The sequence below is a fragment of the Physeter macrocephalus genome, chromosome 18 (genome assembly GCF_002837175.3).
Source record: "Physeter macrocephalus isolate SW-GA chromosome 18, ASM283717v5, whole genome shotgun sequence".
Taxonomy (NCBI): Eukaryota; Metazoa; Chordata; class Mammalia; order Artiodactyla; family Physeteridae; genus Physeter; species Physeter macrocephalus.
Window position 1 is genome coordinate 85669791 of NC_041231.1, and position 13545 is coordinate 85683335.

The 13545-nt window shown below is 51.7% G+C and overlaps 1 protein-coding gene across 3 annotated transcripts in view; it reads right to left on the minus strand.

Moving 5' to 3' along the window:
* Positions 1-1152: 1152 nt before the first annotated feature.
* ABCF1 (ATP binding cassette subfamily F member 1) overlaps positions 1153-13545 on the minus strand; it is a 12997-nt gene continuing 604 nt past the window's right edge. Inside the window, exons 2-25 of one of the 3 annotated variants that reach the window (XM_007106313.3) lie at positions 10311-10357; positions 10032-10112; positions 9745-9874; positions 9557-9594; positions 9362-9472; positions 8616-8690; positions 8421-8534; positions 7355-7459; positions 6973-7095; positions 6494-6594; positions 6311-6396; positions 5855-5994; positions 5621-5769; positions 5247-5330; positions 4921-5045; positions 4618-4730; positions 4323-4494; positions 4146-4220; positions 3992-4062; positions 2718-2750; positions 2461-2629; positions 2201-2265; positions 2034-2106; positions 1153-1888 (exon numbers count right to left, since the gene is read on the minus strand). In XM_007106313.3, coding sequence (XP_007106375.1) covers positions 1722-1888; positions 2034-2106; positions 2201-2265; positions 2461-2629; positions 2718-2750; positions 3992-4062; positions 4146-4220; positions 4323-4494; positions 4618-4730; positions 4921-5045; positions 5247-5330; positions 5621-5769; positions 5855-5994; positions 6311-6396; positions 6494-6594; positions 6973-7095; positions 7355-7459; positions 8421-8534; positions 8616-8690; positions 9362-9472; positions 9557-9594; positions 9745-9874; positions 10032-10112; positions 10311-10357 — 2447 coding nt within the window. In that variant the 3' untranslated portion in view covers positions 1153-1721. Of the gene's footprint in view, positions 1889-2033; positions 2107-2200; positions 2266-2460; positions 2630-2717; positions 2751-3991; positions 4063-4145; positions 4221-4322; positions 4495-4617; positions 4731-4920; positions 5046-5246; positions 5331-5620; positions 5770-5854; positions 5995-6310; positions 6397-6493; positions 6595-6972; positions 7096-7354; positions 7460-8420; positions 8535-8615; positions 8691-9361; positions 9595-9744; positions 9875-10031; positions 10113-10310; positions 10358-13545 lie in introns of all 3 variants that reach the window. The other 2 variants (XM_024122090.3, XM_007106314.3) reach the window with 2 other exon arrangements.

Here is a 13545-nt window from a genome sequence, read left to right on the forward strand (position 1 = left end):
CGAAAGTTCTGGGGCCCGTCCCATAAGTCTCTAAAGTCCACCTCGCCCATCACTACCTGAAATCACCACCAACCAACCACTTGCCACTTGGGTTTTACTTTCCAAACCCATCTCTCCAATCTAACTCTAATAAGAAAAGTGGCCACACCAGCCATGTTCTCTCATTAACTCTCAAATAATTCTTTCTTCTTTAGATCTGCCTCAGACCTGCTCTTTTCCTTCGTTCCAAAAATGGCTCCCTGTTCCTCATTACTAAAATCCTGGGACTTCCCTAGTGGTGCAGTTGTTAAGAATCCACCTGCCAATGCAGGGGACACCGGTTCAAGCCCTGGTCTGGGAAGATCCCACATGCTGCGGAGCACCTAAGCCCGTGTGCTACAACTACTGAGCCTGCGCTCTAGAGCCCACGAGCCACAACTACTGAGCCCATGTGCCACAACTACTGAAGCCCGTGCACCTAGAGCCCGTGCTCCACAACAAGAGAAGCCACCACAATGAGAAGCCCGTGCACCACAACGAAGAGTAGCCCCACTCACTACAACTAGTGAAAGCCTGCACGCAGCAACAAAGACCCAATGCAGCCAACAATAAATTAATTTTTAAAAAAATCCTCACTATTTTTCAAGGTCCACCCTCAAGTGATACCGCCAAATAACCAAGTTCTGGATAATCTTTCTCTTCTATGAGCTCAAGGCAACTTAGAATCTAGAGCACCACACATTTGGCAATTAATTGTATCACACTAAACACGTCTTACTTTCTAAGTCTTCTCTATCTAGACTATTCATGAAGGCAGACCTTGTCTCTTCCATTCTTGCATACTGCATGGTGTGGTACATGTTGGCTGATTTAGTAACTTTTGGGAGGATCAGCTCTCTGGTCCCTGATACCAGGGTGGAGCTTGGATAGGGAGAAACCCGAGTGTCCTAGTTGGAAGGGATGACTCACTTTCCCTTGTCCTTGTCGGAAGGGCTGTGGGAAGGGAGGGAGGCTCCTCAAACGGTGAGCACCATCTAAAGTGCAGTAAGACTGCAAGTCAGACCCACCTGTACTGGTGGGGAAGAGAGGATACTAACCGCTGCTAGTAAACTGAACAAAGCAAATCAAGAGTAAGAACAGTTCCAGCTCCCATGAAATCTCCAAACAGTGACAGGGCGGCGCAACTCCTTTCCTTTATTTCTTCCCCTTGTAAAGGGTGATTCAAGTTCAGCAGCATTCCTTTCCTGCCCCCAAGTCCCCAACCAGACTAGAGACTGCAGGCACCAAATCCTGGGTGACAGCACAGGCCTCAGAACTCTCCTCCAGCTCTGAGCTGCAACAGCTGTTTGTATCAGTTAGGTCAGCATTAAATCCACCAGAAAAAAGCAGCACCACTCACAGAACAGGGCAGCAGCCGGGCCTGAAGCTTTGAGGCGGACCAGACGTAGGCTTCTGAGTGAGGACAGTCTCAGACAACTGGCCACATGAGCTTGGCTGGATGGAACCCCATAACAAAGGTCACCTCCGCTTGTACAGAGGGATTTCAAGGACAAGGCCACCTCACTTATCTGAAGAGAGCAATCAGACAAGTCTTTCAGAGAAGAGGAAGCAATCAAAGTGGTATGCTGGTCACATCAAGACCACGCTCCGCCTTCATGTACCCAAGTAGCTACTGCGCCCGCTGCAGACCAGAGCAGACTTCCGAGTGGAGAGGAGACGAGGGGATGTTCAGGAAAGAAAGCTCACTCTCGGGGCCGGTTGACCATGACTTCACCCAGCGCCTCCAACACCTCCCGCTTGTAGTCTTCGAAGTCACCGTCAATCTGGCTGACGCTCCGCTCCTCCACCACCCACAGCTGGCAGTTGGTTTCTGTGATAAGTCGGGCATCATGGCTGACGACGATCACAGCTTTGACGAAAGATGGCGAGAATGGAGGGCAGGGAGGAAGGAGGAAGAGGGGAATCAGAACCTGAGAGGAGGGGGCCCAGCCAAAAGACACCACAGCCCGGTCCCCAAGGCGGGGAGGAGGAGGGTGCGCCCTGAGCTGACTCACCACCCTTGTATTCGTTGATGGCCTCCCCAAGAGCGTCGATAGACTCAATGTCCAGGTTATTGGTGGGCTCGTCCTATGGGGGAGGAGGCATCCCGTGACTGAGAGTTACGACTCCTACCTTTCCTTTCTGTCACCCTTGCCCCAGCCCTGCAGTCCAGCTCACTCACCAAGATGAGGACATCGGGCTCCCGACAGGCCAGCTCTGCAAACACAACTCGGGCTTTCTGCCCACCTGTAGCAAAGGGAAAGGAGATCCACTGCACCTTTCACCACCTGACATTTCTGCAGGTAAACCCTGAATGTGTGTGTGTGCACAGGCGCACGCGGTGAGGTCCCCCAAGTCCCAGTTCCTCTTTCCTCCTGCCTCTAGGGACAGTCTGCAGGTATGAAAGCTAAGGACGGGGACACCTGCCCCGGCCCCTGGTACCAGAGAGTTTGCAGATCTGGATGGTGTGGGCGTGACTCTCCAGGCCGAAGCGGCCCAGGCACTTGCGGGCATCCTGGTAGGGCAGGTTGAAGCCCCGCTGCAAGTACTCGGTGGGCGTCTCCTCCATGCGCAGCTGCTCTGCGTACTGCTGGTTGAAGAAGCCAATTTTCTGCCCGAGAGGAGAGGGAGGTGGTCGGTCAAAGTCATACTTCCTCTGTCGGCCGGCCTCTTACTCCTTGATTCCCAAAGCCACTTACCAGCCGGTGGTTCTTCCTCATCTCCCCACGAGTCTGCAAGGAAAAAGCAAGGGGGGAGCTAAGGGGAAGGGGAAAGGAGCTGCAGCTCCACACCCCAACTTTTCTGAAGGGGAGCTAAACACCAGAACCGGGCTGGGAACAAGCCAGTGTGAGAAAGGGAACACGGGCGTGCTCCTGAACGTGACCAAGGCAGGCCCAGGAAATCAGAAGCAAGAGGAGAATCAAGGAGGGGGAGACAAAAAGCAGAGATTCAGAATCAGGCAGCAGACTGACCACAAGTAAAAGACCCCCGTCCCCACCCCCACCTTCCAGCAAGATGTTTTCAGGGCTCCACCTCAGATGGGGATTAACAGTTTGTGGGAGGATCCAGAACACCTTTCTGAAGATCTACTCTCTGTGGGTGTGAGGCAACAGGCCCTCTCAACACTTTCTTGGAGGGCGGACAGATGGCTACAACCCACCTAAGCACTACATAACGCCGCAAAAGTCCCCAAAGCAATTCTAGGGAATTTATCCTAAGGAAAACTAAATTCACGAACAGGCATAATAAGACTATTTACTACAGTTTTGGCCTTTAGTGAAAAATCAGAAATAACCTAAACGACTGACATAAAATAAACTATGGTAGATCTATACGAAATGAATGCACACATAGGATTACTGGCATGGAAAAACACTTGATGTACATTATCTGGAAAAAGCTGGTTACAGAACAATTCACACAATAGGCCCCTTTTGTTAAAAAAAATTATATGCACGCTTGTAAAGGAAAAAAGGAGAAAGCAATCCATCAAAATTAATATAGGTTACCTCTAGATTTTTCTCTGGCTTACGCGATTTCTTTTTCTTTTTTTTTTCAGCTGCACAGCGCAGCTTGAGGGATCTTAGTTCACCGACCAGAGATTGAACCCGGGTCCATGGCAATGAAAGCTCCGAGCCCTAACCACTGGACCGCCAGGGAATTCCCCGGCTCGTGCAATTTCTAACCACTCTACAATGGGCATGTATTTCTTGCATAACCGAAACACATGGCGGGGGGCGGGGGAGTGCGGCGTGCCCCTAGCCTGGCCCCACTTCTCCTGGCTCTTCTCCCCGCCTGATCTAAACCGTCCTCCTCTACAGCACCTCTCAAGGAAGCGCACCATCCATGACAAGTTCTGTATTTAACTCTCCACGGCACAGAGGGGCCCCCGACTGCAGCCTCTGCGGAACAGCCGTGTGCTCACGCTTCCGCTCGCTCGTCGTCGTCCCCCCTTCCTGGCTCCCAGACTCACCGGCGTCAGCTTGCCTGTCAGCAGCAGCAGCAGGGTGCTCTTCCCCACACCGTTAGGGCCCACGATGCAGACTGCCAGAAGGAAGACAGAGGTCAAAGAGGCGAGGTCCGCAGAAACTCTCCCCGGGGCTCCTGAGCCTCCCCTGCCAACTCACTCCTTGAGTCCATGTCAATGCCAAAATCCAGATTCTTAAAGAGTGGTTTCTGCCCCTCATAGCCAAACGTCACACCTGAGAGGCCAGGAAAAGAAGCACTTTATTTTCTCTTCAGAGTCCCCCGAGGGTGCCCCGAATGTCCTGGTGTGGAGGGAAGGCACGGCCGCGGCCGCTCACCGTGCAGGCCCAGCACCGGAGGGCTGAGCGGTGGCGGGTCAGGGAATGTGAAGCGCACGGTGTACTCCCTGGGGCGCTTCAGGAGCTCAGGGGCCTCCTGTGACTCCTCATCCTGGTTTTTCCTCCGGCACTTCTGCTGCTTTCGAGTCAGGGCTTCCTTTGTTTGCTTTTCCTGGGGAAGAAGGGGAAAGGGAGACACCCGCACCCTTCACAGAAGGCCTCAAAAGGCAGGCAGGGCCCGAGTCCTGCTCTTTCTCTGGAGAAGACGCCCTCCAAGGAAGAGCCAGGTGCTCACCGCCTGCTTGGTGGACTTGCCGCCCGCCTTTAGCTCCTTCAGCTTTTTCTCCTGCTTCTCATACTGCTTCAGCAGCTCCTTCTGCTTCTGCTGGTACATCTTCTTGAAGGTCACTGGGGCAAGAGAGGGGAATGGGCATCGATGGTTGTCCCTCTCCCCAGCAGGATGGGGGAGGATGGGGGCAGGCGTCGCTGTCTAGAATTCTGAAAGACTCAGAATTATCACCACAACCCTACGGGCCCTCCCTCCCAGGCCTTTCGCCAGGAACCACCCCTTTCCTTGCCCCCAAACGATCCTCCTTACTGTAATTGCCCCTGTAGTAATGGAGCCGCTGGGCATCAAGATGGATGATATCGGTACAGACGTCATCCAGGAAGCCCTGGTCATGGGAGACGATGAGCAGCGTCTTCCGCCAGCCTTGGAGGTAGCTGGGTTGTAGAGAAGAGTGTGGAAACATCACAATGGCCAGGTTAGGGTGGAGTCAGGGGAAGCAGACAGAGCATGGGGGCAGGGAGTGAAAGAGGGGGGGCCGGAGTGAGAGGTGTCAAGGGCAGAGTGGAGACCAGCTAGAGGAAACGAGGGCAGAATGAGAACCAACGATGCAAAGGCTGTAATCAAGGGCTACTCACTTATTGAGCCAGATGACAGCGTTGAGGTCCAGGTGGTTAGTGGGCTCATCCAACATCAGCAGCGTAGGCTCCATGAATAGCGCCCTAGAGGGCAGGGCAGCAGAATGCAGAGTCAGGGGGAACAAGACCCTTGCTCAGAGAACCCAGAGAAGCCTCTGGTAAGTGGAGCCTGAGACCATGAACACTCCTTCCCCTCTCCTTAGACAGTTCCCAGGCAGGAGACACAGACAGAATACACCCCCAGGGAGGGAGAAAAGACCCTGAGTCTGACAAGGCAGCCAGTAAGGGAGGGAGAAGACGGCCTTGGAAGAACGGGAAGAAGGGAATGAGCCCTGGTGGACGGAGGCTGGAAGGGGGGGGGAGGTGCGGCCCACCTGGCCAGGGAGACGCGCATGCGCCAGCCCCCCGAGAACTTCTGTGTGGGTCGATTCTGCATCTCAGGGTCAAAGCCCAGACCGGCCAGGATCCGGCGGGCTTTGGCCTCTGCAGCTGCCGCCCCGGTAGCCCGCAATTCCTCATACACCTGGGAGGAGGGAGAAGAGGACACATGCTGCGAGGTCCCAGGAGCCCCCAGTCTTAGCCCGTGTCCCCTGTGCCATCTCCTCTACCTTCTCGAGCCTCTCGGCAGCCGCGTCATCGCCCTGCTCCAGCTGTCCCTGAAGCTGCCGCTCCTCTTCCAACAGCTTCAAGCGCTTGGTGTCGGCTCGGAGAACAGCCTGCACGGCCGGCGTCTCATCAGCTACCACCTCTGGGGGCAGGGGAGAAGTCAGGGTGCCCCAAAGGCCAAGCCTCCTATTCCCTCTTCCCTGCAGCTCTGTTTCTGGTTTGCCTGACCCTGCCCAGCTCTTTGTACTTGTTCCAAATAAAATATTCTCCAGCCTCTCATCTCTTCTCCCCCTTCTTTAGCACCATTTCCCAGTCCCCAGTCTCCCCACATAACCCTTCCAGCTCTACAACCACGGTTTCTTCTATTCTTGGTTGGCTCCTGTACCCCAGCGGCGGCCCCCCCTCAGGCCCCTCGGTTCCACCTCCCCACCAAGCCCCTCTCCCACCAGCAGCCTCACCCTGCTCACAGAGCAGCACGTCGATGTTGGGAGGGATGCTCAGGGCTCGGTTGGCGATGTGCTTGAGGAGAGTGGTCTTGCCCTTGCTGGGGGATGAGAGCTTTTAGGACCAGGCCGCCTCCGAGAAGTCTCTTCTCCTTCCAGCCCCACCCCTCTCACAGCTCCAGCCCCTCCTCTCCTCACCCATTGGGTCCCACCAGCCCATAGCGGCGGCTGGCGACAATGTACAGGTCTGCGTTGACAAACAGCTCCTTGCCGTGGGCGGAGATGCTGAACTTCTCCAGCTGCAGTTGTCAGGGAAGGAGCGAGCACATGAGAACTCTCCCTTCCAGACAGCAGCTGCAGCTTTCTCTCTGCAGGGAAGGCCCCTCTTCTCACCACACCGGCCCCTTCCCCAACCACTGCCTCTAATCAGAGTCTCCAAATCCTAAGCGCGGCCAGCCTGTCCCGCCTTGCTTCCCCCCAAGGGTGGACTTTTATGCTGGTTCTTCTATCTTCTCACTCAAGTTGGCAGAACTCAAGGTGTAGAGAACGGCTCCAAGCTTTCTTCCCAATGGAATTCCCATTCATACCCACTTCCTCGGTTGCCGTGGCCACTCAGGAGAAGGTGAGAAGTGGCATGTCCCTGGGTGAACTGGTAGAGGGGCCCCCTCAGACCTTACCTTGATGTCAGATGCATTTTCTAACATGGCCTGGCGGGACGACACCTCTGCTTGCGACACGGAGAAGTCATTTTCAGCAGCATTGGCTGCTTTTAATGAAGCCACCTGGCGCTCATACTCCATCTGAGAAGGCAGGAAAAATCACATTTGGGGCTATTGCCTGCCACTTTCCCATCACCACAATACAGCCCCACGTCACGAGACACCGAGACAAGGCTCACAGAGCGCAGTTATTTCCTTACTCCAACTGTTCTACTTGACAGAGCACCCAAAGCGCTCCTTCTTGTCCCCTAATTCACATGTCCCCTACCTGAAGCATTAAGGAAAAAAAAAAAAAAATCAGATTCTCCCACCTTTGACCACCAAGAACCCAAGGTTTTACCTGTTTCTTCAGTTTCTTCTTCTCCTTCTTGCTAAGGCGGGCATAGGGATCATCAGCCTTGGACTCCCCTTCTTCCTCCTCCTCCTCTCCTTCTTCCTCTGAGCCCTGTGAGAACCAGGGGATGGTAAAAACAAGGGACCCCTTCTAGAACTCAGACTTCACATCACGTACCCCCAGTTCCACAGTCAGCTCTGTCTCTCTCCACCAGGGTCCTGAAATACACTGGTGGATCCGCTCCCATTCTCATACCCGCCCTGCTCTCCTTGCAGCCCTGTATCCATTTTTGCCACCAGGAATGGTATGAGTATTTATGTATGAAATGTAATAAAGTATGTGTACCTGTAACTATGTATTGTAACTATGTAACTGCCAATACAGTGTAATTGAGGATGACATGAGGTTCTTTTTCTCATGTATCAGTGGCCTACACATTAACATGCAAGGAAAAGGTCTAGAAGCCCTAGCATACAGTCACGGAGAAATCCAGCAAAATCAGAGCTACCAAGTGCTAACGATACGAGGGAGCTCAGAGATCACTAGATCACACAGATGAGAAAACTGAGACCCAAGGAGATGGAAAAATGTACTCAAGGTCACACCGTGAGTGGCAAGAATCAGAACTCAGACTGCCTGAGGCTAATGCCTGCATCATTTCCTCTCTGGATCAGGAGTTGCCAATGATGGCCCTTGAGCTAAGAACGGTTTTTACATTTTCAAGGAATTTTTCCAAAAATAGAAAAGAAAAAGAATATACATCAGAGATTGTATATGGCCTGCAAAGCCAAAAATATTTATTATGTATCCCTTTACAGAAGTTTGCCTGGGACTTCCCTGGTGGTCCAGTGGTTAGGACTCCACGGTTTCAGTGCCATGGGCCCGGGTTCAATCCCTGGTTGGGGAACTAAGATAATGCAAGCCGCGTGGCAGGGACCAAAAAAAAAAAAAAAAAAAAAAGTTTGCCAACTCCTGCTCTGGAGAGTAAGAGCACCCCCAGATCCTGCCCCCTGCCCAGGGCCACAGAGTCCTAGTCCCTCAGCCCACCTTCCCCCAACACCAAAATACAAACCTGCTCTGCCTTCTTGGCCTTCTCCTTCCCTTGCTCGGGTGGTTCTTCTTCTTTTGTTACTTCCTCTTCATCCTCCTCCTCTTCATTATCCAGAGCAGCAAATTTATTTTGAGGCTACCAGGGAAAAGACAGCAAGTTTGATGCAATGCTCTAATTCCTGAGACCCAGCCCCTCCTCCTGCCTATACTCCCTCACCTTGGCCTTCCCCTTTGACTTCTCCTCCTTTCCCTTTTTGCCCTTGAGCCCTGGCTGTTGTTCCTGAGATACAGCCTGGAGAAGACACACACAGACACGCACAAATTAATTTGCTATATTGTAGCTTAACGAGCGTTTCTAGGGAGTCTAGGAGTAGCAGTTAACTATACTGAGTCTGCCAGGGAAAAAATGAGACCCAGAAAAACCTAGTCTCCGGCTGGACGAAGATAGTGAAGAGACGACTAGAGAATATCGGCAAAGCTAAGATACTGTGAGTCAGGCAAGTGAGCCACGTGGGTGAGATGGCCCTAGCACTGGAGGGCTTCCTCAAGAGGACAAATCTCGAGACGAGGTAATGGATGTGGGCTTAGTGAAGGTGTTCTAGGAAGAGGGAAGAGAAGGCATAAAGAACAAAGGTTTCAACACACAGTCAAGCTGGATGCCAAGATGTGATCGGTCTAATCTGAAAGGTATACGTGGAGAAGTCCCAAGTAACCCTGCAGAGGGGTCCAAGTGGAAGGGCAAAGACCCAAAGGCCTTTGTTTTACATTTTGAGTTTGAAAGCAACAGGATCACTGTAAATTTCCTAGTGATGAAGAGTATTTTAAAAAGCTGACTTTGACAGTGTAAGCAAGACTGGCCTAGAAGAACTAGCTGAAAAACAGGAAAAGAAGCCGGGAAATTACCACACTGTGGCCAGAGGTGCTACACGGGGTGGGAGTGACTGGCAGAGCCACCACTATCACCTTATTGATCCGATTTTTCTCTGGCTTGGCTGGCTTAGGAGGATGTTTTTCTTCCTCCTCCTCTTCTTCCTCACTCTGATCCTGAATCAGGGCTGCAAAAACATTACCACCCTGGAGAATGAAAGGGCCAGAGAAGTCAGCGGGATGGTCAAGGCTGCACCCCTGGGGTCTCTGTCTACCACACAGATGGCTTACCTTGGTTTTCTTCCCTCCTCGGGGTACTGGGGCAGGTACTGAAATGACAAGGGGAGAAGGTGAGACAGGAAAGGAGAATTACAATGTCCTGCTCCTTAATCTAATCCAACTCCAAAAGCAAGGAATGAGGCTCCTGACTCTTCATGACTAAAGGGTTCCAGGTACCCATTTCCCCTCGGGACATTTACCCTCATCCTCCTCATCACTGGCCGGCACTGAGAGCTTCTTAAGACGCTCCATGAGCTCCTTCTCCTCTCCGTCATCATCCACATCCTTTTTCCGACGGCTTTTTCGAGTGTCTCGCTTCTTTTTTTGCAACTGAAAGCCAAACAGTGAGAGAATGAAGCCCAGGCCGCTGCTGTATCTCTGCTCCAGAGCGAGCTCCCCGTCAGCTGAGTGAACCAGTGTGGGCTGCGGAGGGGCTGGCGGATCCATGGGCGCCTGCATGCAGTGGTGGGTCCCCTGACACCTGTACCTGCTGCTGCTGCTGCTGCTTCTCCTTGAGCACTTTTTCTTCCCCAGCCTGTCTGTCTTCTACTGCCAGCTCTTCGAAGAACTGTAACGGGAGTTAAGATCTAGGTAAACATGGCTCAGAAACCAACCAAGCCCTTCACCGCCACACAGAGCCCAGGGACCTTCCACTCCATCCCACCTTGCTCCCTCTCCTGACAAGACCGCTTCCCCTCCCTCGGGCCCCCACCGCCTTCAAAGGGCCACCTTCTGCTCGCAAACACCCACAGTCCTCTCTCCTCACCGTCTTTTTGGTCTTCCTGTCCTTCTTCCCTTTCTTCACCACTTTATCTAGAAGGTTAAGCAGACATTGTGAATGATGATTTGCAAATTCCAAAGCACCCTGATCTCCCCTGCCAAGCTCTCAGTGGTCCCCACCCTATTTACTGTTTTTCTAGCTCAACTACCGCTCCCTAGACATTGGCACTGTCCCACAAGACAGACAATGGTGGCTGGTCTAGGGTAGCAGTGGGAGGCAGAGAAGGAGAATCCACAGGGTGATGGCAGAGGTGAGAAGTAAGAGTATTCAGAGATGACTTCAATGTTTTTAGTTGGCAGAATTAGCCGGGCTAGTGGTACCATTGATTAACGCAGGATATACTGGAAGAGAAGGACCCCTCTCCCCACCCCTACCACCCATGGGGGAGAAAGGTAGGACAAAAATATGAATTCAGTTGGGGATATGTCATTTTTGGAACCTGCAGGCCATGGAAACAGCCATCTGGTAAGTCCACAAACACCTGGGTCTATGCCGCACCTGCTCCACTCGCACTTCTAGCACAAATCACGCTGTGTTGTACTTAATTGGGCATCGGTCCTTCATCCTAGAGAGCGACCTGAGAGACTGCTTAGTTCGTGTTCCCAGGGAGCAAAGTGGGAAGTCGATAAAAGTTTACTGACTGAACAAATTCCGGCTTCTCCTTTCTGTCCATCCCCATTTCCCTGAAGGCAGCGGACTAGGTCTAACTCCCTCCCACATCAGACTGGGAGGCAGCCAGCAGCCTGGAGACTTCTCTCCACGCCCAGGCCTGTCCACTATCACTTTCGTCTCCCAACCATCCCATCCACCCACTGCTACCCAGTTCTATCCAAAAGCACTCCTGCCATCACTTGGGGTTTTTTTTCCCCCCAAAACCCCAAAACAAAGGCTTTCTGCTATCTACCACATTGAGTATTCTCAGACCAGATTTCCACCTCGTCCACAGTAATCATTTATTCAGATATTGAGTATCTACAGTATCAAAAACTAGAGATAATAAAGGACAACCCCTATAACTTAGGGCCTCACAGACTAAAAGGGCGCATCCTATCTTGTCTGCTATCTCTGTTTCCCTATCCATACCCATGTTCCGGACACTGGATTCTCCCCGCTCCTTGGTTAACTCCCAGGCATGCTTATGCCTGTCTTTGCTTAATCTGTGACCTCCATCCTGAACACATTTCAAAATCTGATCCCCATATTGGGTGACTAGCGTGATGGAACTGAAAAGATGTGCAGGAGAAAATAATGAAAGGTTTTATAAGCTATTCCAAGGAGTCTAATCCTAAAGCCATTAAGGAGGACCCACTGCAGTACACGAGAAGTACACGAGAAGGAATGACATGATCAGCTCACCCTGACAAAACTGAGAAGTGACTCAGACACTAATGTATCTCCAAGGACTAACACAACCACACCTCCTGACCGTAGGGAGAGAGGCCTGTGCACAGGTTCAAGCGTGAGAAAGTATTATCAGCAAGGAACAGGAAAAGGCTAAGTGTGGCTAAAGCTATGCTGTATCCTCCACATCTCCCCCTCTAATGGCTCCTCCCCTTAGTAAGTACGTCACTGAAATGGCTCCTAATTTCAAAGCCAAGTAAAGCACTTTCCGTAACCTTACAATCTCCTCCCCCAATTACTGTTTCTATCCTTGTCTTCACTGAGTCTCAAAAGTGCAGTTCACACTAGCTCCACCTCCTCATCTCCCATTCCTTTTTGAATATACTGCAACCTGATTCAGCTGTCATCTTCTAACGAATGCTACTTTTCTCAAAGTTGTCACTGTCCCCTTAGTTGTTCAACCCAAAAAGGTTTCCTTGTAGTCCTTATTTTGCTTGATTACTTGGCAACATTCCATGCTACCTACCTCCTCATCCTTTTGAGTCTCCTTTCCTGTTGTTACTTAGCATCAGGAATCCTGCTGCTGCTGGTCTGCCTCTAGTTTCTCTAGCTGCTCGCCTTTCTCAGTCTCATCTCCTCAGCCTCCTTCCCTACCTTACTTCCCCCTTAATTGTTGAGGTTCTTTAGGGTTCCCACCTTCTACGTCTTTTGGCTTCAATCTGCACACACTCTCTAGGGGATGCCCCGTACAACTACACTCACCTGTGTCTTTACTCCTAGTCTAGCGCTCTCTCCACAGCCACCGAACAAACTCTCTCCTTGCCATCTCCTCTTAAAATTCCCCAGAAATCTCCAACTCAGCATTCAAAAGCTGACCTTACCTCTTCCCGCTCCCCACTCTACAGCCCACTACTGCTTTCAATGAATAGCCTACTAACCGCTGCATTATTCAAGTGAGTGTCAGCCTTAATTCTTCTCCCTTGATTTAGCTGGTTCCCAGTTCTAGTCAATGCCCTGGCTTACTCTCTTACCACTTCTCACCTGGATCATTACCAGAGCCTCCTAAATGGTCTCCCTCCCTCCAACCATTCCTTATGCACTTCAATGGGTCCTCCTTCTTAATGTTTTTAGGACTAAGTTCCTTGGAGTAGTGTATAAAGCCTTTCATTATCTGTCTCCCGCACGTCTTTCCAACCCCATCACACTAGTCACACAATACTGGGAACCAGCCAGGCTCCACTACATCTCTACCTCTGCACTAACTGCACCCTCTGCTTACTTAGGATGTTCTCCCGCTTGCTAACTCACACTGATCCTTCAAGAACGAACTCGGCTATCACATATTCCTGGGAGGCTTTGCTGACACTCCCACCCTATGTGACAGATGTTGCCCCTCTCTTTTCTGGTCCCATAGCATTCTCAACACATTCATCACGCTCTGTCAGCCTCTGTCTGATTACTGCTCTGTCCCCTCCACTAGACTTGCCCCTTCTCGATAGGCAAGGCTTATCTTTCATCCCTACACCTCCAGTTCTTCTGCACAGCACCAGGTACAAAGTAGGCATCCAATAAATGCCTGTAAAATTAGTCATTGTATATATACTATAATTATTTGTGTCCATTTTATCTCCCTCTTGAAGTAACTTCAAGCCTGGTAGGATGTCTTCGTATTTTTTTCTCCCCTCCCCAAAGCACAGCATTTACATTGCATAATTAAAAACAGGTGCTCGGGCTTCCCTGGTGGCGCAGTGGTTGAAAGTCCGCCTGACGATGCAGGGGACACGGGTTCGTGCCCCGGTCCGGGAGGATTCCACATGCCGCGGAGCGGCTGGGCCCGTGAGCCATGGCCGCTGAGCCTGCGCGTCCGGAGCCTGTGCTC